The sequence below is a fragment of the Hoplias malabaricus genome, chromosome Y, assembly GCF_029633855.1.
Source record: "Hoplias malabaricus isolate fHopMal1 chromosome Y, fHopMal1.hap1, whole genome shotgun sequence".
NCBI classification, from domain to species: domain Eukaryota; kingdom Metazoa; phylum Chordata; class Actinopteri; order Characiformes; family Erythrinidae; genus Hoplias; species Hoplias malabaricus.
The window spans coordinates 4,610,362-4,632,838 of NC_089820.1; the positions used below are offsets into that span (position 1 = coordinate 4,610,362).

The window sequence follows — 22,477 nt, forward strand, 5'->3', positions numbered from 1 at the left end:
AGAAGAAAAAGAGAAAGAATAGAAGGAATAACAACTCACTGTAACAGGCACGGCTATTTTCTGTATAATGTGCAGTTATAGCTTTGTAGCCTGGGGCTCTGTAAAGCCTGTTGTAAGTCAATGAAAAGCGATGAAAAGCTGGATGAAAAGAAGACTCTGGGGTCTGGAATATGGACCTGAATATAAAAGCAATTTACAGCAGGATCTAGTCCCTACAGGATTAGGTTTGCTTCATCTTCGCTTTAATGTAAACGCCATATTGGCTTTGGTTTTATTATGAATTAATTTTCATAGACTTCATTGCAAAATGTATGTCATATTTAAATTTGGGGTATAATGTGATACATAGATATTTCAACTCTGCAGTTTTCCTCAATTGTATACTCTTGCTCTTTAGGATTTGTTTTTAACTTCCTATGAATTTAATTCCAAATTTTGCAAACAATTCCAGAAAAATCCAAAAAGAATTCCAAACAATCTTTTGTTTCATTAGTAACTGTGTACACATTTATATCACATGCCAAACCAACTATAGATGACTCCCTTCTTACAGATTGATAACTTGTGTAAATACAGTAATACCTTGACTTATGAGTTCGTAACTCAATTTCCTCGTATATCAAATTAAATTTCCCCATTAAAATGAATTGAAATACTATTTCTTTCTCTATCTTGAATAAACGTACTCGCTACACACTTAAAGCTACAATGCTACAAAAAACAGCAATACGAGAGATGCATACCAAGATAACCAAATGAACTGAATGCTCACTGGGCTACCTAGTGGTGGGTGGCATAAGTTCAGTTGCTCGTAACTCAGATCTCGGCTCGCATCTTAAAGCAAAAAAACAAACAGAGTGATGGCTCAAATCTCGGAAAATTCGTAAGTTGATTCTCTTGTAAGTCAAGGTTTCACTGTACACAGGTTTATCAACTTAGTTTTGTAGTTTTTGTATTTACATAAGTGTAGAAAGATGAGCGAAATTAAATGTTACAGTCAGATATGTTAACCTTTTTACATGTGCGTGATTACTAAGATAATAATTTGCTTTTACAACTTTCAGGATACATGTATCCACTGCTGAATATGTATGTAAAGTACTGTACAGCAGTCTTAAGATACCTAAGATAATTATATATATTTAAACTAATGCCTTCTCAATAAGCGTGGTGCTTGAATATAGTATAAATAAAAAACAATTAATGATATAAAACAAGTAAGAAATCTGAGATATATGTTTTTCTATAAAGTAGTAGTGTGTATGAGTTTGAAGAACAATGTTTTGTTCAGATTCTCTTTAATCACATGAATTTGTTACATTAACAGCACACATTATTTAAAATCTTTATTTATTAATCCATAAAACTAGGTATGGATGATAACCTTAAATAATAATATGGACTGCCACAAGGACAGATTTGGAAAAAGTTAAACCAACACATTCACACACAGAATATCACACTTACTAGAAAAATGTTATTTGGTTTTATTCTTATGTTGGGCGTTATTTGTTGTTTGTTTGTTTTAGCAAGACAGCAAGATAGTATAATCTTTTCTGCAATAACACATTTAATATTTACACATTAATAAACATTAATTAGCATTTGTGTTACCATAATCATTACTGTACAGTTGCAATTGTACTCTAGTACATTTTTTGAGTATCCCACCCACCTCAGTGAGGGATTTTCAAAATCTGTTATAACAGGACAATACAGGACTAGAAATAGCCCAGCACTCAGTATACAATAGAACCTAGAGTATGTCCCAGAGGAGATGACATAATTGATCGATTTTCTCTCATTGCAGTCATTAAGGGAAGGATGGGCTTTCCAGTCATTGGGTTGCTCCATTTCAGCTCTTTCTCTGTTCTAACACCACTGATTTAACTGTAAAGTGGACCACCAGGCCCTTGATGGACTGCATAAGGTGGTAATAGAGTAGGGGAATCAGTGCTGTAGCCCCACTAGGATTGGCGTTGCCCACCCTAGTGCTAAGCCAGCTGGGAAATGCCACACTCTCCTGACATAAATTTTACATCACTTTCTCCATGTGATGAGTGTTGCTATGGCAACTGCACAATTAGCCACTAATAGGAAGGTGAGGGCAATAAAAGTGGCCCCAGCAGCAGCTATAGGGGCAGATGTAATTGTTTTTTCAATGTCGATGTCCTATCATCAAGTCTCCTACACTGACACAGACTTACCCTTCGTCCTGAGCATGAGGCATGACCCATGTCCAAAAGAGAAGGTAATGGGGCAACTTTTGGCAACCCTTGACCAGTAATGTATAACAGAACACATTTCTGACATAAGGAAACATTCAAATTTAGCTATCAGCCAAATACACTGTGTGACACCCAAATGTCATACAGCATGGTTTTAAGGGTTACAGTAAATGCTGGAACATTAGTGAGGTCAGAAACTAGTGTTCTGTAATAATCTCTCATATAACAAATTCCAAAGGTAATGACTGCAGTTCCATCACTTCAGAGAACACAGTTTCACTGCTCAGAGCCATTTTTGACATCTTTCACGTACAGCTGCTCCAGAGCATCCCATTCTATTGATAATGCCTTTCTATGGTCATTATATAAGCTGTGGTCACAATGGTTGCACCTTAAAGGAGATAAAATCACATTCAACTTTTGGACCAACTGTGTAATTCAATTAATTTCTTAAAAATATTGCATTTCAAAACAAACTCTATGCAGGATCATTCCCTGAGGAGCAGGTAATTGAAAATTTCCCATGTTCCTTACACAGATGAATCAGGTGTGGCAAGACTGGAGCTAATTACTTACCCAAATTGTTCACTTCCCAGTAATTGAAAAAATCACAGATGCCACTGGATCTGAGCCCAGCTTTGAATACTCTTTGTTATGGAACTGTGTTAGAATTTCCAAACATCATCTAGATATTAAAGCTGTCAGCTTGTTTATTTGGCTTGTTTGCTTATTTCAAAGCTGTATTTTCAAGCCATTTTCTTTTAACCAGACTCAGATTAACCTGCCACCAATGGACTGATCACTCATTACGGATGGAGCCAGCATGGAAATCATTAGTCATTCCTAAGCCGGCACTTAATTATTGTAATCAAAGTCAAAGCAGCTCAGTAGAAATGAGCCTTGACCTTGCTTAATCAATGCAAATTTGCATCAAGAATGCGTGTAATTACAGAAAAAATATGCAAAGTGTGGCTAGTTATTCATGCTGTTCTCTGACAGTGGCAATAAGAATTTAGGATAATTTGCATGGCATGGGGTCAGGCACATACAACCTTTTGAATAGCCAAAGTTAGGTTAGGTAAGATGTACGGAAATGCAGTGTTGTTGCACTGATTCATCTCAGACTGAAAAGGTGTGGATGAATACCTGCCAGAAGAAAGAAAAAAGCTAATAGCCCTCATTAACCAACAGTCTACAGAGGAGTGGTTTAATTAGCTCAGAGATTATATCTGTACAACAGGTGCCGGTGTGTTTTTAATTGAAGAATAGACTGTGTGTGCGTGGGTGTGTGTGTGTATTTGTTTGTTTTTTCTTTCTTTCTTTCAATTCTGCGGGTATTAATGAACAGTTTCTTTAATCTACAGTACTGAATATATGATATTAGGTAAAATAATAATTTTTGTTTATTATAGTATTTGATATTTCTTCATGAGAGAATATACAGAAGCTGTGAAACACTTCCTTTAAAATTTTGCTTCTTTACAAGGCTCTATTAGATACACTAGTAAAAAAAATAATAATAACAACATAACAAAAATGTAATAATACAGATAACAAATATAGCAATGTGCAGTTTATATTTATTTATGCACGCTAAAAATGTTAAGGATTAGTATTAATTACTACTTTTTTGTTAAAAAATAATACATTTTTATGAACCAAACCTTATAAGAAAATATTAGTAGAAATAGTATAATTTGTAGTTTTCTAATTTCAAAAATCAACAAAACACAGTTTTAACAGGTTTTCAAACCATAAAGCACTACCAGAAAAAAAAAAAAAAAAACTAACCCCAAGGCTAACATGGAAGCTCCCTCCAGCACTGGTTTTTTGGACTAGGCTTTTACCGACTGCATGCTGGCAGGACCGTAAGCTCATTAGACTGTCACTAGTAGAGCAAGGGTCCCAGTGGACCACCTTAACTGTCAGAAACACTCGCTCTCCTGAGCCCAGGTGCCTCTGCCTCAGAGAAGGTCTCTCCAATTCACACCTGTTTTTCCAGCTGAGGCTGGGGAGATGCTGTTTGTGATAAAAGTACCTGGAATAAAGATGACTGAGCCAAGGTACAATTCCGAAAAATTTGGAAAAGGACTGTGAATGAAAAAAGCAGCAATTTGTAAACCCACTTTGTAAACCTGTACTCAGACAAAGACACTCTGCTTCTAACCTCATTGTAAAATGCTCCAAAATCATTTTAATCAGGTGAGCTCCCAGTACAGGCCTAGTTCTCTTGAGTGAGCATGGGTAAAGGTTCATCATACTGCCAAAAAAAAGCACAATAGGACAAACCAGTTTAATTGCAAGCAGTGGTTGCAGGGATTTTAAATATTTCTCTTAAAATATATGTATATATGTTTATGAATCTCCGGTGTCTGTAAATTTGTAAAAATAAATAAATAAATAAAAACTTTCTCTGTCCAGTTTGCTAGACTTCTCTCTCTCTCTCTGCTCATGGCAGAGAAAAGGCATCTGGAATTTTTTTAGACAATGGAGAGAACACTAAACATTCAAAAGCACAAACTGAGATAAGGATGTTGCTCTATTGCTGCTCCATAGGTGGATAATATTGAGTTATTTTTGATGTTTGGATCACTTAAGTTGGCAATATCTCCAAACTCGGAAGACGGCTAATTGCATTACTGCAAAGTGCTATAAAAGTAAACAACTGGAGTCACAAATTGAGTTTCTGTGGAAATTCAAACAATGTATAAAAACAGATCACTTAAACTTCAGCCACATTCAAACAACAGCCATTGTTCTTCTCAAACATACCATTCCACCTTAAAAGACGCAGATATCCTGAATGTAAACAAACCAGAAACAATTGTGTTTCCTCATAATCGTAGATGACCCCTTTAATACATAATGTTTCTTGGGCAACATGTTTTAAGCTTATGTGCCTCAGTTCATGTTGCTGCACATACAGAGGTATGGTGAGCTGTGTGTGATTCATTCTCATTTAAAGAAACAGGCGCAGAAACTGATCTTTCTGAACAGGACTATTTTTGGACAAGGGGGAGGACACTGCTCTGGTGTTTGATCCTTGAAATATTTTGACACGGATTGATTAAGAACCCAGAGAACTGTGTTAAATGGTAGAAAAGGGGTATATTATGCCATCTTTAAGAAACTGATGAATTTAAAACAGCCTTTATTCAGCTTTTGTATAAAATATTTCAGCTAAAATCATCATGTGATGTATTTTCAACTGAGGAGACTCCTACTGACTTCATGAGTGGTGTGACTATGCAAAAACAGCAGAGGCAGGTTTGGTGGGTGTGGTCATGGTAGGTGCTCCTACCTTGTATCTACACTTCCACTGGTGTTCCAGTGATCGTTCAGTGTATTTATATTTATTAGAGGAAGATACAAGGAACATCAACTACAAGAAACATTTTCCCATTGCCAAAACAACTGTAGATTGGTATGGTATATTTGGTCTCACTTAGGACCTGCTGTTGTAACCTGGTCCCTCACTGTGGCTATGTAGCTGTGCAGGTGTCCAGCGTACCCAGCAGGTGTTGCCTTTACACAGGTGACCTGATCATGTAGGTCAGTGGGAGCGATCTGTAAAGGTGATCGATAAAAATGTTCCATGGAAACCTCATTAATAATGTGTGTGTATGACACTTGTACTTCTCACAGTTACTGCTTCCCAGTTAAGTCCCAGGATTCAGAGGTGAGATCACACCACACCAACCCAGAGTCTATCACGGTGTCCTTGGGAAAGTTAGCAAGATAAAATAGGTTTGTACTGAGCTTTGCTATGACATTCATTCATCCATCCATCCATCCATCCATTCATTCATTCATTTACTGTATCCGCTTCAACATGTTTAGAGTTGCAGTGGGTCTGAAGGCTATACCCTACAGGGCACCAGCCCATTCCCACAGTCACTCTCACATTCAGAACCTGTGGACAATTTCACACAGCCTATCCTCCTACTAGGATGGGGTTTTTTTTAGATTGTGAGAGACAAATGAAGCACCCAAAGACACAGGGAGAGCACACCAAACACCTCTCTGACAATGACCCAGGTGAATTTTGAATCCTAGACCATGCTGCAGGCAGAGTCACCTGTGTGTCAGTGACTCTACCTGCAGCATCGCTTCACTCCTCTGACATCTTTTATTTACGCCAATAATATGATGGCACAGCTTATCAAGGCATGGGAAGTGGATCCTAATTCATGGCCTTGACTGAGTACTGCATGTGTACCAATTAGTTAGGCCATGATCACAATTTAAGTAACTCATGGCCATGACTTGAAAACAATGTTTCCAATTTGAATCAAGCAACACTTTATATAGAATTCTGAGGGTGTTTCCACACTATTTGCTAGCTCTCAGGTCTCCTTGCGCACTTAATAACCAGTCCAATGTTTTTATGAAGTCCCAGTGTTAGTAAACATTGTCTCTGTCCATTATGCTTTGCTTTCTCTCTCTCTCTCTTTCTCTGCTCATGGCAGAGAAAAGGCATCTGGAATTTTTTTAGACAATGGAGACAACTCCAAATGACGAAAAGCACAAACTGAGATGAGGATGTAGCTCTATTCCTGCCCCATAGGTGGGTAATATTGACTTATTTTTGCTGTTTCAGAAAACAATAATTCATTCATTGTCTGTAACCATTTATACAGTTCAGGGTCACGGTGGGTCCGGAGTCCACCCGGAATCACTGGGCACAAGGCAGGAACACACCCTGGAGGGGGCACCAGTCCTTCACAAGGCGACTCATGCTCACACACTCACATCTATGGACACTTTTGAGTCACCAATCCATGTACCAATGTGTGTTTCTGGACCGGAGCACCCAAACTCCTCATAGTCACCTGGAGCAGGACTTGAACACACAACCTCCAGGTCCCTGAAATGAATTTATTTTTGTATATTTCTAAACTTGGGTGTTATGTGAAACATTCAGCAAAGTTTAAAATAAAATCACAGAACAGAAATATGATAAATCTCCTCAAAAATGACCAAAATTCGCTAATCAGAGCTCTCTGACAAAGGTGTGGGCATGATCCAATTTACTAATGACCATGTGATTGACAGCTCTCTATCACTGGAGAACAGAATGTTGTTTATGTTACCATGGCAACACACAGCTTCGAGACAGAGAAGTCGTAGGTTTTTTTTTTTCTGGGTTTTTACTCTGAACTGTGGTTGTCATTTTAAAAAAGCAACACAATACAATGGCACAGATGGGTAGAACTGGCATTGTACAGCCATTTATGTACAAACTTATGGACATCTTTTGTCTTTTGTGTGAATTTGGTGTGGTTTCATGTGGTTATTTTGTTAACATCCTTGTACAAACCATCTCCAAATTGGTGCTTTCCCCCGCTGGTACTCTGCTGTACCCCCAACTGAATGTGGCTTTATCCCCGCTACTACATTGCTGTACATACCGGCCTAAGGTGTCCGCTATCTCGGCTGTAGTGCCGACCGAGTGGGTCTGCCTTCCCCACTGCTACTCTGCTCTACGCACTGGTCCAGTGCAGCTGCCATCATCAATGCTACTCAGTTATACACACTGACCATTATTGCTGCTATTTCTGCTGTACTCAGACTTGATCCATTCATGCTCATTCTGTATTGTTTTGTGTTCTGTGCTTGGTCTGTTTACGTCTTTCACTCGATCCCCATAGGTTGATGAATAGCTTGACAGCTAGATCACTCACTAATGGGTCTTAAGCTTTAGCTCACTAGTCTCTTCAACTCAGAGAGGAGGTGTGGCTATGGTAGCCTTGTGATTGGTCAGGGTAACAGGGTTCAGTTATGTGTAACTGAACGTTTCACATAACACACAAGTTTAGCATTATACAAAAAAAAAAAATCTAAATTTCCCAGAGGCTTTAAAGCATGGCCATTTGTAAAATTTTTGAAACAAGTAAATAATTTGAATTGACAACTAAATAATTCATGGCAACAGATTAGTTGTCATGACAATAACATGGAAAAGCATTAAGTACATCATAGCTACACTCTCAGAAAAAAGAAGAGGTACATTATTGTCACTAAAGGTATAAACAGTGTAAATGTAACTTTAAAAGTTACAATCGTGGTTTTAAATTCTAGTTGTGTTCCCTAAAGGTACATTACAGAAGGAAAGGTGAATATTTTTAAAAATGTTGTTATAGAACTGTCTAAAATAAAATCACATAATATAAGTTCAGGAGAAGAAATGGGGCGTATGAAATGAACACATCTTTTAAAATCTACAATTATTATAGAATAGTATACAGTTATGTTCCATAACTAAAGGAAAATGTCCTGTTAAGGGGTCCACCAGTGACCGTTTTCTGAGAGTGTATTACTTTATAAGGTGGGGGTTCATGTTCATTAAGTCATGCCCATAACTAAACAAGGCACAGGAAATGATTACTTAAGTCATGGCCACAACTTAGTAATGTGTGTAAATAAGTTACATAATGGCCAGTACATAGTAAGGCATGAGTTTAGAACAGTTATATCAGGGCCCATGAGAATAGGGTCCTAAAACATGGCCACAGGTGATGAAGGTATGGGAGCAAGTTTGTTCCCACTTCTTACTATGACTTGGGCATGACTAATAATACCTTGTAATAATATCCTCATAAAAGTTTGTTATAGTTATTAATATTTTTAAAAACGTAACCTCATTTGTAAATTGCTTTTTTGAGGGTAGGTAACAAGAAAACTTTTGACTAGTCAATGTCTGAATACCGAAGAATGTCTTTCACAAGTGCAAAAATCATTAAAAAATTGTCAGTGCTATTTTTCCATACGTTATACAGCAGACTGGGTAAAAAAAAATGTTGGCGAATTCCTTTAACAGAAGATAGCAATCATTTCATCTCACCACAACTATCAGGAGAGGAAATTAGCGTCTTCCCAGACGAGATCAAGCAGACAACTACGAAACATTGCACTGTGGTACAGCACAAGTTCTTTGGCTGTCGCCATGACAACCAAAAGTAAGCCATGTCCACTAGGCTTAATGCCCCCCATGGAAGCTGCTATAAAATGTACCCCCGCCTCACCTAACCTGGCAACAACCACATGGAGGGGAACTTACAGTTAAGTCCCAAAAGATCAGCTTCCATTTTGCCCAGGAATCCCAATGTTGCTAATTACAGCTTTATCACCCGCAGAGAAGCAAAGCAAGCAAAATTCATAAGTGTTTATTTAGTAACAGGAAGAGAGAGAGAGAGAGAGAGAGAGAGAGAGAGAGATTACAAATGAGGCCTCAGGTGAAAGTAGGTTAAGGGTTGTCTTACAGAGCTCAAACCGATGTTGGGCCCATTGGAATTTCTTTAGACTTTTATGGTTTAACCCTTTTAGGAGTGCAATCACACCACACTACACTGCCTATTGATTTAACACAACATTGGAGTTTTCAGTGCAGCAACATACATAAACTACCAGCTCTAAAACTTGTTTTGTACACCCAGTGTCTAATAACCACACGAAAGGGTGCATGTTTATAAGAGCTTACTATTGTCTTTAGTCTGTTTTTCAGCTTCAGGGCCTTCAGTTTATCACATGAATTGAATTGGTTAATTCAAATGTAAATAAATCTAGTCAATATAATGTAAGCTGACGGCTTTATCTAGACCAAAAGTATTATCTATACTTCAAGAGTTCTTTAAAAGAGTTTTGGCAAGTAGCTGGAAAACAGAGGTTGCACTGCAAAATGTTACATGCTTCGTTATCTTCTTTCTTTCTTTCTTCTTTCTCTCTTTGCTTAAACGTGGAATACTGTTTGAATTTCCAAGACATTAAATGCATTTCTTTCCTGGCTGTGTCGGGCCAGCTCCATGACCCCGAATGAGCAAGCAACTGATGGAACTGCAAACATGTTGCATGTTTTCTTTGAAGGGCTTCGAGGAAATACATGATTACTGCAAATAAATGTGTCAGTAAATAAATATGTTAAATAGATATATCCCTTCAGGCAATCAATGAATTTCACATGCTCAGAAAGTCATAGTAGAGGTATATTATTGGTCACTACAGGAACAAACAGTGTAAATGTACCTTTAAAAAGATACAAAGGGGGTTTTAAAGTCCAGTTGTGTTCCCTAAAGGCACATTATATTCTCTTCTCCAGAAGGAGAGGGGAATATTTGTAATCTAAAATAAAACAACATAATTAAAGACCTAGAGATGAAATGCAGCGTGTAAAATTTTTAAATCTACAATTATAATAGAATAAAGTACAATTTGGTTCACTAATCTAAAGTACTCAATATGTACCCTTCAAGGTTCCCACAATGAGAGCAAAATGTACCACATCCGTGACAATTATTCTGACATTATTCTGAATACTATCTACGTACACGTTAAATGTATCAAATTACAGTTACTTATGTTTTGTATTCTAAACACATAATGCCATTACTTGTATTCAATTACCCCAAAACACTGTTTATTGCCTTTAAACTGGTGACTGTAAAATAACTATGAACGTAGTACACAATGTACATTTCACATTGTCTTTCGTCTAAAACTGCCCCTAAATCGACTCTTTAAGAAAGTGTTGCAGGTTTCAAATTCAGAATGAGTGATACATTATATATCTCGATCAATGCACTACTTTAATTTAAATACAGCTGAAAATGGATTTAAAAAGTACTGCTTTAGCATTTTACATATTGGCCCAGCCTCTTGGCCATTTGGGGTTTGTATGTAAATGTACCTGAATAGCTAATCTTTTATAGACGAGACTTTGCCAGATTTATGACAAGAAATGACACTGAATAAAAGTACTAAATATGTAAAACAGAAGAGATGACTCATTTACTGTTAGGGTCTCATTCTAATTCTCCAAAGCTTTAGAGATTTACTCAAGGTATGAATGTAAATGACGTTACTGTTTTAATTTAAATATATCTATTTCTATCAGATGTACTCCATTTTCTCCTTGACCATAAGTTTAGCCAGTGACATGTTTATTGTTTGATGTTTACTTCAATGTGTCTATGCCTTTGTCTCATATCTAAGCAGGATTACTGTAATGCCCTGTACTTTGGAGTTAATGAAACATCTCTTCCACGACTAGTTCAAAACTGCGCTGCCAAATTATTAACTGGTACAAAGAAAAGAGAGCACATCATCTCAGCCTTGGCTTCCTTATATTGGCTCCCAGTGCATTACATAATTCAATATGAGATATTATTGATGATTTTTAAAGCCTTGAATGGTGGTGCACCTGTTTATATTGTGGACATGCTTTATATGTATGCACCTGCAAGATCTTTAAGGTCACCGTCACTGTCACTTTTGCCTGTCGCAAGGGCTCGCCTCAAGCTAAAAGAGGCTTGTGTCTTTGCTGTTGCTGCACCATAACCCTGGAATGAACTCCCAGGGTTCTGGGTCATGGTGGGACTGGAGCCTACCTGGAATCACTGGGAGCAAGGCAGGAACACACCCTGGAGGGGGCGCCAGTCCTTCACAAGGCAACACATACACACACGCTCACCCCTACGGACACTTTTGAGTCGCTAAGCCACCTACCAACGTGTGTTTTTGGACCGTGGGAGGGAAACCAGAGCACCCAGAGGAAACCCACGCGGACACAGGGAGAACACACCACACTCCTCACAGACATTCACCCAGAGGAAACCCACGCAGACACAGGGAGAACACACCACACTCCTCACAGACAGTCACCCGGAGGAAACCCACGCGGACACAGGGAGAACACACCACACTCCTCACAGACAGTCACCCGGAGGAAACCCACGCGGACACAGGGAGAACACACCACACTCCTCACAGACAGTCACCCGGAGGAAACCCACGCGGACACAGGGAGAAAACACCAAACTCCTCACAGACAGAGTGGGACTTGAACCCACAACCTCCAGGTCCCTGGAGCTGTGTGACTGTGACACTACCTGCTGCACCACCGTACCACCCCCTATAGATTTCAGCAGCTATTAATCTGTTGAGAGGTAGATTGAAGGAGGATTGATGTTTGTTTTAATGTACGTCTGTTTGTGTTGTGCAAGTGATGACCGGAGGAGTTGTGTTCCTTCTTGTAAAGCACTTTGGTTTGAAATGTGCTATAAAAATAAAATGTACTTACTTTCCTACTTGTGTTGTTTAGTACTGGAGCTACTGGGCAGAAGCTGTCATTGAATGTAAGCTAAATTATCTTCATAGCTCCAGTGCAAAACTAAAGATTATATGCAAATGTCCTTACAATGTCCAGAAAAATACATCAAATGAAATTGAGTGTTTTGGGAGAGAACATTTCACTCTCTCCCAGCAACAGCTAAAAACCCAAAGAGCACAATTATCCAAGCTCTCCCTAAAACTGTCCTACAATGTTGAGATGAAATAACTGCACATACTTAAATATTAGGCTTTTCTGCAGATTTCTGCCAATCAAGTGGCTGTCATTTATCTGCCTTTGTTGAGGGCCATACCCACATATCTACATGTGAAAAAATGACAGAGAAAGTCAAAATAATTGAGCTCCACTGTCATCTTTTGTTGTTTTTCTAAGTGAAAATACAACTGATTCATACTATGCAAAGATGTTTCTGTACATTTTATGAAGTATATTGGCTACATTTAACATGTTGGAGCCCATATCATAATATGTGACCTTTGCAAAAGTTACAGCACCCTTTACAGTTCTCATCACATGAACAGAAGCTCAAATTAGCAGAAAAATGCCATACTGAAGTTCATTTCCAGTGTGAAATATCCATCCATCCATTATCTGTAACCGCTTATCCAATTTTAGGGTCGCGGGGGGTCCAGAGCCTACCTGGAATCATCGGGCGCAAGGCGGGAATACACCCTGGAGGGGGCGCCAGTCCTTCACAGGGCAACACAGACACACACACATTCACTCACACACTCACACCTACGGACACTTTCGAGTCGCCAATCCACCTGCAACGTGTGTTTTTGGACTGTGGGAGGAAACCGGAGCACCCGGAGGAAACCCACGCGGACACGGGGAGAACACACCAACTCCTCAGTGTGAAATATGATCGTGTATATTCTCTGGGAAAATCAGTAAAAGGTTTAAACCATTTGATCAAGGTCCTTGAACAACACTTTGAAGGGGACGCATTATAGCCCTTTTCCACAGAATAATACAAATTCTGGGTTCTTAATTAAAAAAAAAAAAAAAAGTCTCATTTGACTTACAGTTAAGTCCCAAAAGATCAGCTCCCATTTTGCCAAAGCAACACAAGGAACAAACACCACAGCAGCATACTCTCCCTGTCTAAACATCCTTGTTCAGTGCCTGTTACTTTAATTGAGAATGAGCCTCAGCTCAGGTCAGTGTGAGAGCCCAGGAGTGAGGAGGGAGGAGCAGTAATTTCTTAACCAACCAACCAATAAACAATGGTCTAGTGCTGTGATTAGAGAGGCTCAGATGAAAAGTCTCTGCTCTCTATATAGGATGCAAAACAAAATCAGAACAACTCATTTTAACTAGTTTTCAGTTTCTTATGGTTTGTGTACATAAGGTGTGGCCCTATTATCTCTATGGGCTCTGAGACAATAAAGGGTAGCTTTAGAACTCTAAAATCCCGCTCTACATCACTTTGAAGCATCTCTCAACCACAGGACGACTGTAGGGACGGAGGGTTATTAGAGAATGGTGCAGAAGGTGGCTGTTATTAAAGCAAACAACGTGTTGGTGATGCAACACTGCAGTGTGAAACAAATACAAAGAAGCAATTGATTAGATGGCAAACTCTGGCGACACGTTCCTTGTTGCCAGGGTTTTTCTTCACATGCACACGTATGAACACACGTGCACCAGCAAGCACCCACACACTTTCTTATTTAGTTGGGAGGATTAGTGCTCGGGTACACACAGATACATACACACACGCACACACACCAAGCTTTGTCTGTACTGACACCAACTGTTTGGCCATAGTTGTGTTGGCATGCTGCGGTTTGCTCGTTGTTTACTCTGGAGCTCAGAACCTTGCTCTTAGCCTTTCGAGCATGAAATCACACTTCCTCTGTGGACGAACCCAGCAAAAGGTCAGCATCTCCCTGCCTTTATACCCTCTCAACATCAGGGCAATGAGGTTTCCAAAGAACACAGCCATCAGGAGGCACCCTAACAATTTTAAGAAGGTTACAAAGGGCAATTTGACACAAATGTCGAGCAATTTAATGTTTACTTTTATCAAATAATATCGTAATATATTATGTACAGAAAGAAACACAAAACAAGTTATTATTTGCTGAAATACTTTTCATATTTGATGAAAATAAGCTCAATCAGAAGGAGGGTCAGTTAAAGCCAAAGAGATTGATTCCAAGAATTTTTAATTAGATTTGATTAAAATTAGAGGCAACATAAAGGGCACACCTTTTTTTTTTTTTTTTTTTTTTTAACCACTATGGTAACATAATACAGGATTCTAATGGCACTTCACCACATGGAACCTGCACGACTCTGCTCGACTCGGCTCTGCTCTTTGGCATTTCCACTGGCCAAATCTGGCACATGGTCCCTGCTCAGTTATGGTTCCAACTGAGCCGAGTAGGTACTAAATCGTGATGTGTAAACCCTGCAGAGCGCTGATTGCACTTGTCAAAAAATGTAATATATTAAAGTCTGTTATTTTGGAACCACTAATTTATTATTAAGAATTTGACTTATACTACATTAAGCATATAAATCACAGAGTTACAGAAATAACATATGGCTAGTACACTCAGTATATATTAAGTGTAACTTAATGTAAATTTAATTACATGTTAGCAATGATTTCGTACAGATTACAGCAGGTAGTGTCGCAGTCACACAGCTCCAGGGACCTGGAGGTTGTGGGTTCAAGTCCTGCTCCGGGTGACTGTCTGTGAGGAGTGTGTTCTCCCTGTGTCCGCGTGGGTTTCCTCCCACAGTCCAAAAACACACTTCGGTAGGTGGATTGGTGACTCAAAAGTGTCCATAGGTTGGAATGTGTGAGTGAATGTGTGAGTGTGTGTCACCCTGCAAAGGATTGATGCCCCTTCCAGGGTGCGTTCCCGTTTTGTGCCAAGTGATTCCGGGTAAGCTCTGGACCCTAAACTGGATAAGCGGTTACAGACAATGAATGAATGCAGGGCCGTCACTAGAGATTAATGATTAGAGTGTTAAGCTTTAACCAGGGGGGTCTAGTGGTAATTGCCTCACAACAGCAAATTTCTTTGACGAGGTACAGATTAAGCAAAGCCACAAGGAGCTACTGCTTTTACAATATAAAATATTTTGAATATCCATCTACAGGTAGAAAAACAAAACTGAGTTGTGAACAACTATTAACTCATTATCTACAGGTATCTGTAAAGTATACAGTCATAACGTCAGGAAAGATCATAAACATCAGTTCAGTCTGCACTAAATACTGCAGTGTTTAATGCATGAACATTTTAACGGGCTCTTTCAGCAGGCATACTTCACATTCATCAATAATGGCAAAACAGAATCTGTTCACGTACTTTGCAAATACTGTACTACCAGGTTAAAATGACTGTATTATTTTGAATTGTTCATTAATTACAATAAGATCTGAGGTGACTGAATCTTATTGGTCTGAGTCTAAAAGACAGTTTCATCCTCAGTACATTATCAGATGTCCAGGCAATATGTCATAGAATTAACTGCTTATTTAGGACTCATACTTGCCTTCCACTCTAATTAATGTTAATCTTTATGAAAATATCTAATGTTGTTTTAATGTATAAAAAATTATTTTGATTCAAAAATGTATCTGTGATGTGTTGAGGGAGAATGAAATGTAGTCGCAGGACTCGGTACTAACATTATTTCTATCCAAAACCAGAGCTGCAGTTCCCAGCACTGACCTGTTGCTCTCAGCGCGGCTGCAAAACAAACCGTTGTAGGAGGGACTGTGACTCCATTGGCTGCACACTGAATGATGGACAGATTACTGGAGAATCTGCGCTCCAGTTGAGAGAGAGCTGCTTGTTTCTGTCTATTGTCATGACATTGTCATGTGAAACCTCAAGATACGGAACAAAACGAGACCAGTATCAGTTCAAAACGGAACGCACAAGGCTTCGATAAGGTCAACTAACAGCTCACTCTATCTTCCTCGAAGCATACATGTTTTTCCCACCTTCAAAATAATCAGAGGGTAGATTATACAGGCTTTAGAACATATCACCTCACTCTGGAAATCCCCACTATTTTAGCAAGGGCTGAAACATTGTTTCTTTAGCGAACAGTTCTAAACATTTCAACATTCAAATCACCTGAGCTAACTCTATTCTATGCATATGATGGAGTTAGACCCACCAGGGGCCACTGAGCACTGTGCTGTGTACATTAAAACAACAACTAAATGACAGTTTGGTACTCCACAATTAGAATTGAAAATTAAAGGCAGGTTATATTAGTTTCCGTGTTTTCCAGAAAATTAATACTGAAACATAATTTACAGAAATTTAGTTTCATTTTAAATCACAATAACAATGTTGTTCAGAAAAATTGCAGATGTTTTATATAGTTCAGCCATAATATGATGTGAATATGAAGCACAACAGGTTTAGTCATGGTTTAACTTTTAAAATGTGTCATTAAAATGTAAATAAAGAACAAACGTGTAATCATGTAAGACTTACGGCAAGGCAAGGCAAGTTTATTTTTTAGAGCACCTTTCATACACTATGGCAATTCAATGTGCTTTACAAAACAGTACAGACGGTACAGTTAAAGGAACACTACGTAAAATTTTTATTTAAAATTTACAGCTTCAGAATTTCACTGATCTGTAATAGGGAGAATAGAGCCACTGTCATTGCTGCTCTGGGCTCAGTACTGAAGAAACTGCTCAAATGTACATTTTAAAAGTGTGTAGGAAACTAACCCCATCCCCAAGTAAACATGAATTACTCTAGGGGGAGCCCCAGGAGCAAAAAAACCCAAATCATACCTAGTGTTCCCTTAACAGAGCAATATGCTGTTTATATTTTGTGGAGGTGGCCATGTGTCTGTTCCATAATGTGAATAAAAATAATTGGACGAAATGACTGTTGCACATTTAAGATTGGTTTAAATAACAATTAACTTTAATTGACTGAGATGTGAAGGAGGATTTAGTTAAACTAAAGACTCAAGATCAACCTAAGCATTGACCCAGTGAAGGGTGCTTGTCATGGGTTTGATGTCTTCACGGAACTGTGATGTATCATGTTCCATATAAATCATACAAGCAACGTTGTTTCTATAGCAACTCAACTTCAAAATAATTTCACACCCACCCACCTACAAAGACCCTCCTGTGTATTTGAAAGCAACATCCCTTTGGAGGCTGTATGTGTGAGGAGCCCAGATCCTATGGGTTTTTTAAGGGTTTCTAAACAGCTGTTTCCACAACAACATGGCAGTGTGACTGGCTGAGGAGCTGGATTTGCTATTGTATGCATAAGAAAAAAAAAGCTCCTGCTGCTGAACTAACGACAAATAAGATATATAATATAACAACATATAGTGAAGTGATTGTACACTTAGAGTTCTCAGTGTGTTATACCATATAGCTATTGTGCTAACTATAATTACTACACTAACATTCATTCATTCATTCATTTATTATCTGTAACCGCTTATCCAATTCAGGGTCGCGGTGGGTCCAGAGCCTACCTGGAATCATTGGGCGCAAGGCGGGAATACACACTGGAGGGGGCGCCAGTCCTTCATAGGGCACTACACTAACAGTACTGTTATTATACAGTACTCAATACAATTACTTAGTGAAGTTATGGTACAGTTACAGTACAGAAAAAAACAGGTGTACAGGTATACAACTCAGTAATTATAGTAGTTAGTACAGCTATAAAATTTTATATTTCAATCAGTAATATACAATAGGAGAAAAAGACTGTTACCCTCAGGTAGCCATATTAGCATTTTCATCATTCGCTCTAATGGAAAAAACTGTGACTCCAATACATTTCTCTGCTCTTGTGACCAAATCTTAGTGAGTTATTCATACACAAATCATATAAAAGCTTCAGTAAACATTTTATTTCTTTCATGTGCTGTTTTAGAAGTAAGAGACTACAGACAAAAGCATGTCTCATTATTTTCCCCCGCTTTACAGGTATATAATCTGATCCTGCTGTCCTTGTGCTTCGAGAGTCTTGGGGGATAATGTTTTATTACGACTGTCTGCCTAAACTATTCCTCTAATTTGGTTTAAGTTTAATAAAATAGCTCTCTTTGTTTGAAAATGTGACTGATCAGTGAGAAACATTTCCATGCCATAGCCAAGATGAGGCAGAATCACAAATGTCTCTCTCCATTGGGCACAGTGCTAATAATAAAATAACTGTTGTAGTGTGTTCTACATAGAATATAAATTGCGGTCAGCTATAAAGTTCACATTTCCCTGTCAAAGTAGTGAGCAATTACTGTCTGGGTGCATTAGTTGTACACTGTGATGTGCACTGTGTAGGGAGTATGTCACCATTTTGGATTGCGCCTGAGCTCCTCTACTGACTGACACAGAGGAACAGAGCTCTGTTTACAAACGTGGTGCAGATAAACATGATGCAGATATACTTCCAATTCTTTCATTTTAACATCAAAATGACGACTAAATACCACTGTTATATAGCTGATTAATGAGGCTAAATCATTAAACAATAATGTAAATTGAAATAGGGGATGTCAGTATGTAATTTTATTGTAATTTTAGTATTGTAATTATGATTCTGTACAAGGCAGCAGTATAACTCAACAAAAATGGGACAAGAAACATCACTTGGCCAACAAATGTATGACTTGCTTTTTTAATGTCTCTTATGAATACTGAAAAGTATACCTAGAGATTTAAGAGCAATATATGCTGGCCCCAAGACAATATAAAACCATAATCTGCACACAAGCCTCTCTGTGGAAAAAGTGTGGGAGCTGCACTGACCTGCCTTTAGTCCCAATCTGTACTCAGCTGAGAATGTGAGCTGCATTTTGAATTACAAAACATGACAATACATACAGCTGTGCACTTTAAAACTTGTTTGCAGAAAAAATGTGACACAGCTGTTCATGAAACACTTTATAGCTGTGTGTCTGCAGTCCCTGGAAATTACAAAGTACACAACTAACATTTTGCAAGAAACAAAGCTGATTTAATTGTTTATCTTGGGAAAAAATATAAGGTAAAATATCAAAACACTGTGTTTGTACTGTTTTTTTTATTTATTTACAGGTCAAAGAATGTTTGTAGGTCACTCTTTTAACTTTTCGTTTAATACATGTCATGTTTTCTAACTGGAGGTTGTATTTTAAAGAAATTTAAATGAATGGTCTTTTCATTTCTTTATTTCTTTCATTCTTTCTATTTAGAACATCAGTGTATTTTAATCGTGGATGGAAATCATGAGTGTCCCCGTCTCCTGTGTGAGGAGTCCAGATGAACGGTTACTGAACTGTACTGTACTGTGATGTCACTACTGAACTCATTAACACAGATATTTTGTGAAGACGTAATCAGCCCCGAGACATACTTTCATTAACACAGGTGCAGTTAATCAGGACACCTTCACCTCCCAATATTATTGGCTGATATCATTTCAGATACCTCTATGTATAAGGATTACTCCACCTAACTCCACCTATCTTGTAACCTAGCAACAGCAACCAGCTGTTAAAAATATATGCATACGACATTGCTGGTTACACCAGCCATGTGGCAGAGCAACATTTTTGCTCAATGCCCGATTCAACCTTAAGTAATGTACTTAAGTAAACTGTCCGGAAGTAGAAAAATTCCATGAGTAGAAAAGTGACACTTTGTCTATATTTAAGGACGTTAACCAAATTGTTGCATTGTGCAAGTAAAATACTTTACTCCTGAATGCTGCAATAAATGTAATCTTCTGTGAGATATGGATATTTTTTCATGTTTGATAGGCCAAAAGGGGACCCTTTGCATGAAATTATATCATCTACTTCCAGATACACAGTTTGAGATGAGCACATGGTATATCTGCATATGGATGATTTCAATGCATGCATGCAAACCTTTGATGTAAAATAAATAAATAGATAAGTACAAGGGCCATTTTTTTTCATTGCATGTAGCAGTATTACCTCTTCACTAACTGGTGATTTCTTTCAATATTTGGAAATGGTAATAGCGTCAGTAAGTCAGCGTGTTACATTCTAGTAGCAAACGTTATTTTTTATTAAGATATTTTCTATTAAATCACAGTGAACCCAAAAGACACACACACACACACAAAATCTGTTTCAATAGCTGTAGTGCTGTAGCACTGTTGTCCTGTAAAGCCTCTGCTATTAAAGTACAAAGGACTCCCAGTAGTTTTCTTGAACCCCATCATTTTCTTACAATACTTAATCAACCAATTAAACAGTCAGCCAGAATTCCCAGCTAACTTTTAGAAAGTGTTGGAAAATAATGGTTAAAGGCCAAAAAAAAATTTAAACAAATAAAAGGAGGATCCGCATGAAGTGATGGAAGTGGAGTAGAGTGACGTGAAGTGGAGCAATGTGGATTGGAGCGCTTGAGGGTATAAGACAGCAGAAGGCTCCGGCATGGGACAGATGGTCCAGGACGCATTAACTGCTGCAGGGTACGATCAAATGCTCCACCACAACTGAGAGAGAGAGAGCGAGAGCTACAGTTGACAGAGTGAGACTGAGAGAGTGCTACTCACAATGCCAACCTATGGCTGTGATAGTAAATCCAGCGAGGCATAGGCAGGAAAACAGTGTGTGAGATCTTGACATATGGGAAAATCAGAGAAATGTGTGAAAACGTCGTCATCCACAGCCAAGAAAGGTGAAGCTTGAGTCTTGAACTATTTCTAGTAAGTTTCCAAAGAAAGCCCACTTCCAGTCAAGTCAGCTGGCTTAAATATCTACTCCAAGATATGACTCACGCTGTATTGAGAGGCACTGGGAGCCACAGAGGGCCGGTAGAGTTCTGCTGAGACTGAGCAGCACAAGCCAAACAAACCCACAGCTTCAAGCAAAGAAAAGCATCAGGTGATCCCCCACTTGAACAAAATAACTCCTGAGATTGATATCTAGGTAACAGCTCCCTGTGGACAGTAAGTTTTTTCAAAACCAAGGTTGTGGATAACTTGTTTGCAGAAAATGGTTAGGGCCTATATGGGTTGTATATTGCAATTGCAATCAGCGCTCTGTGACAATCAAAACAAGCATCTTCCAGTGGTTTCTACTAGCTTCCACTAAAATAATCAGGCCTGGTTGGGGGTCATTTTCCTCCTGCCTACCTAAGCCAGACTCTTTCCTGCACCCCTCTATGTGCCATCCCATACCCTCATCCCACCCCTTCCACACACACACACCCCCTCCCATGCCATGTGGGACACCCTGCAAATCACAAACAGATGCTGTTCCTGTTCTTACCGCTGCTTGCTGCGCAGCCAGTCCTGACCTCTTGGTGGACCCCTGTCTGGAGCTCAGCCGCCTCCAGGATTCTGAGAAGCGCCCTCTGCTGGTGGGGCGGCCGGGCCCCTGGGTCTCATCCCGGCTGGAGCTTGCCTTGAAGCCTTCTCTCCTTCCTTCCCACTTGCGCTTTTGAGTCATGGCCTCCAAAGTATATTCCTCCGCTGACCGGTCAAGTTGCACTGAACTCACAAAACAGCCAGGGGGAAAAAATAAAAAAAGTGGGCTAAAGATTGACTGTTAGGACTCTCTCTCGCTCTCTCACTCTCTCCCTTTTTGAAATTGCAGCACAGGTGTTAGGGCATCTCTTCTCTGCTTCTCTTCCCCAGTTCTTTCTCCTCCTTCTCTGTGTGAGAGGGGAAAAAAAAGATGAAACGAGTTTGCCTCCCGCACCCTGTTGCATGTGCCAACGCTGCCTCAGTTATTGGCTCAGCAAGGGAGGGAGTGTGTGTGTGTGAGAGAGAGAGAGAGAGAGAGAGAGAGAGAAGGAAACACAGAGCGAGTGAGAGCTCTGAGAACTGTGTTTGTGAGAGTGTCCTCGCTGGGTAGGTTTCCTCTTCCCTCAGCCTCTTGATGGCTTCAAACTGAGCGGGCAAAAAAGACAGTCGGCACGTTTGAGCGAGCCGCTCACGATTGTGAGCAAAGCATCCCCCGCTCTCTCTCCCTGTCTCGCTCTCTCTCTTTCTCTCCCCTCACCCTCATTCACACACACTCTTTCTCTCTCCCTCCCTCCCCTCTGTGGCACTCCCTCACTCCTTCGCTCATCTCCATCTTCGCCGATCCCTCCTTAAGAGTTACTTGGAAACAGGCAGCACGGGTCTTCGGATGC

The 22,477-nt window shown here is 39.2% G+C and overlaps 1 protein-coding gene across 1 annotated transcript in view; it reads right to left on the minus strand.

The window, feature by feature from the left end:
- The window catches only part of LOC136679498 (transient receptor potential cation channel subfamily M member 3-like), a 242,962-nt gene extending 221,173 nt beyond the window's left edge, over window positions 1–21,789 (minus strand). Inside the window, exon 1 of the mRNA XM_066658055.1 lies at window positions 21,610–21,789. Coding sequence (XP_066514152.1) covers window positions 21,610–21,789 — 180 coding nt within the window. The remainder of the gene's footprint in view (window positions 1–21,609) is intronic.
- Window positions 21,790–22,477: the final 688 nt, after the last annotated feature.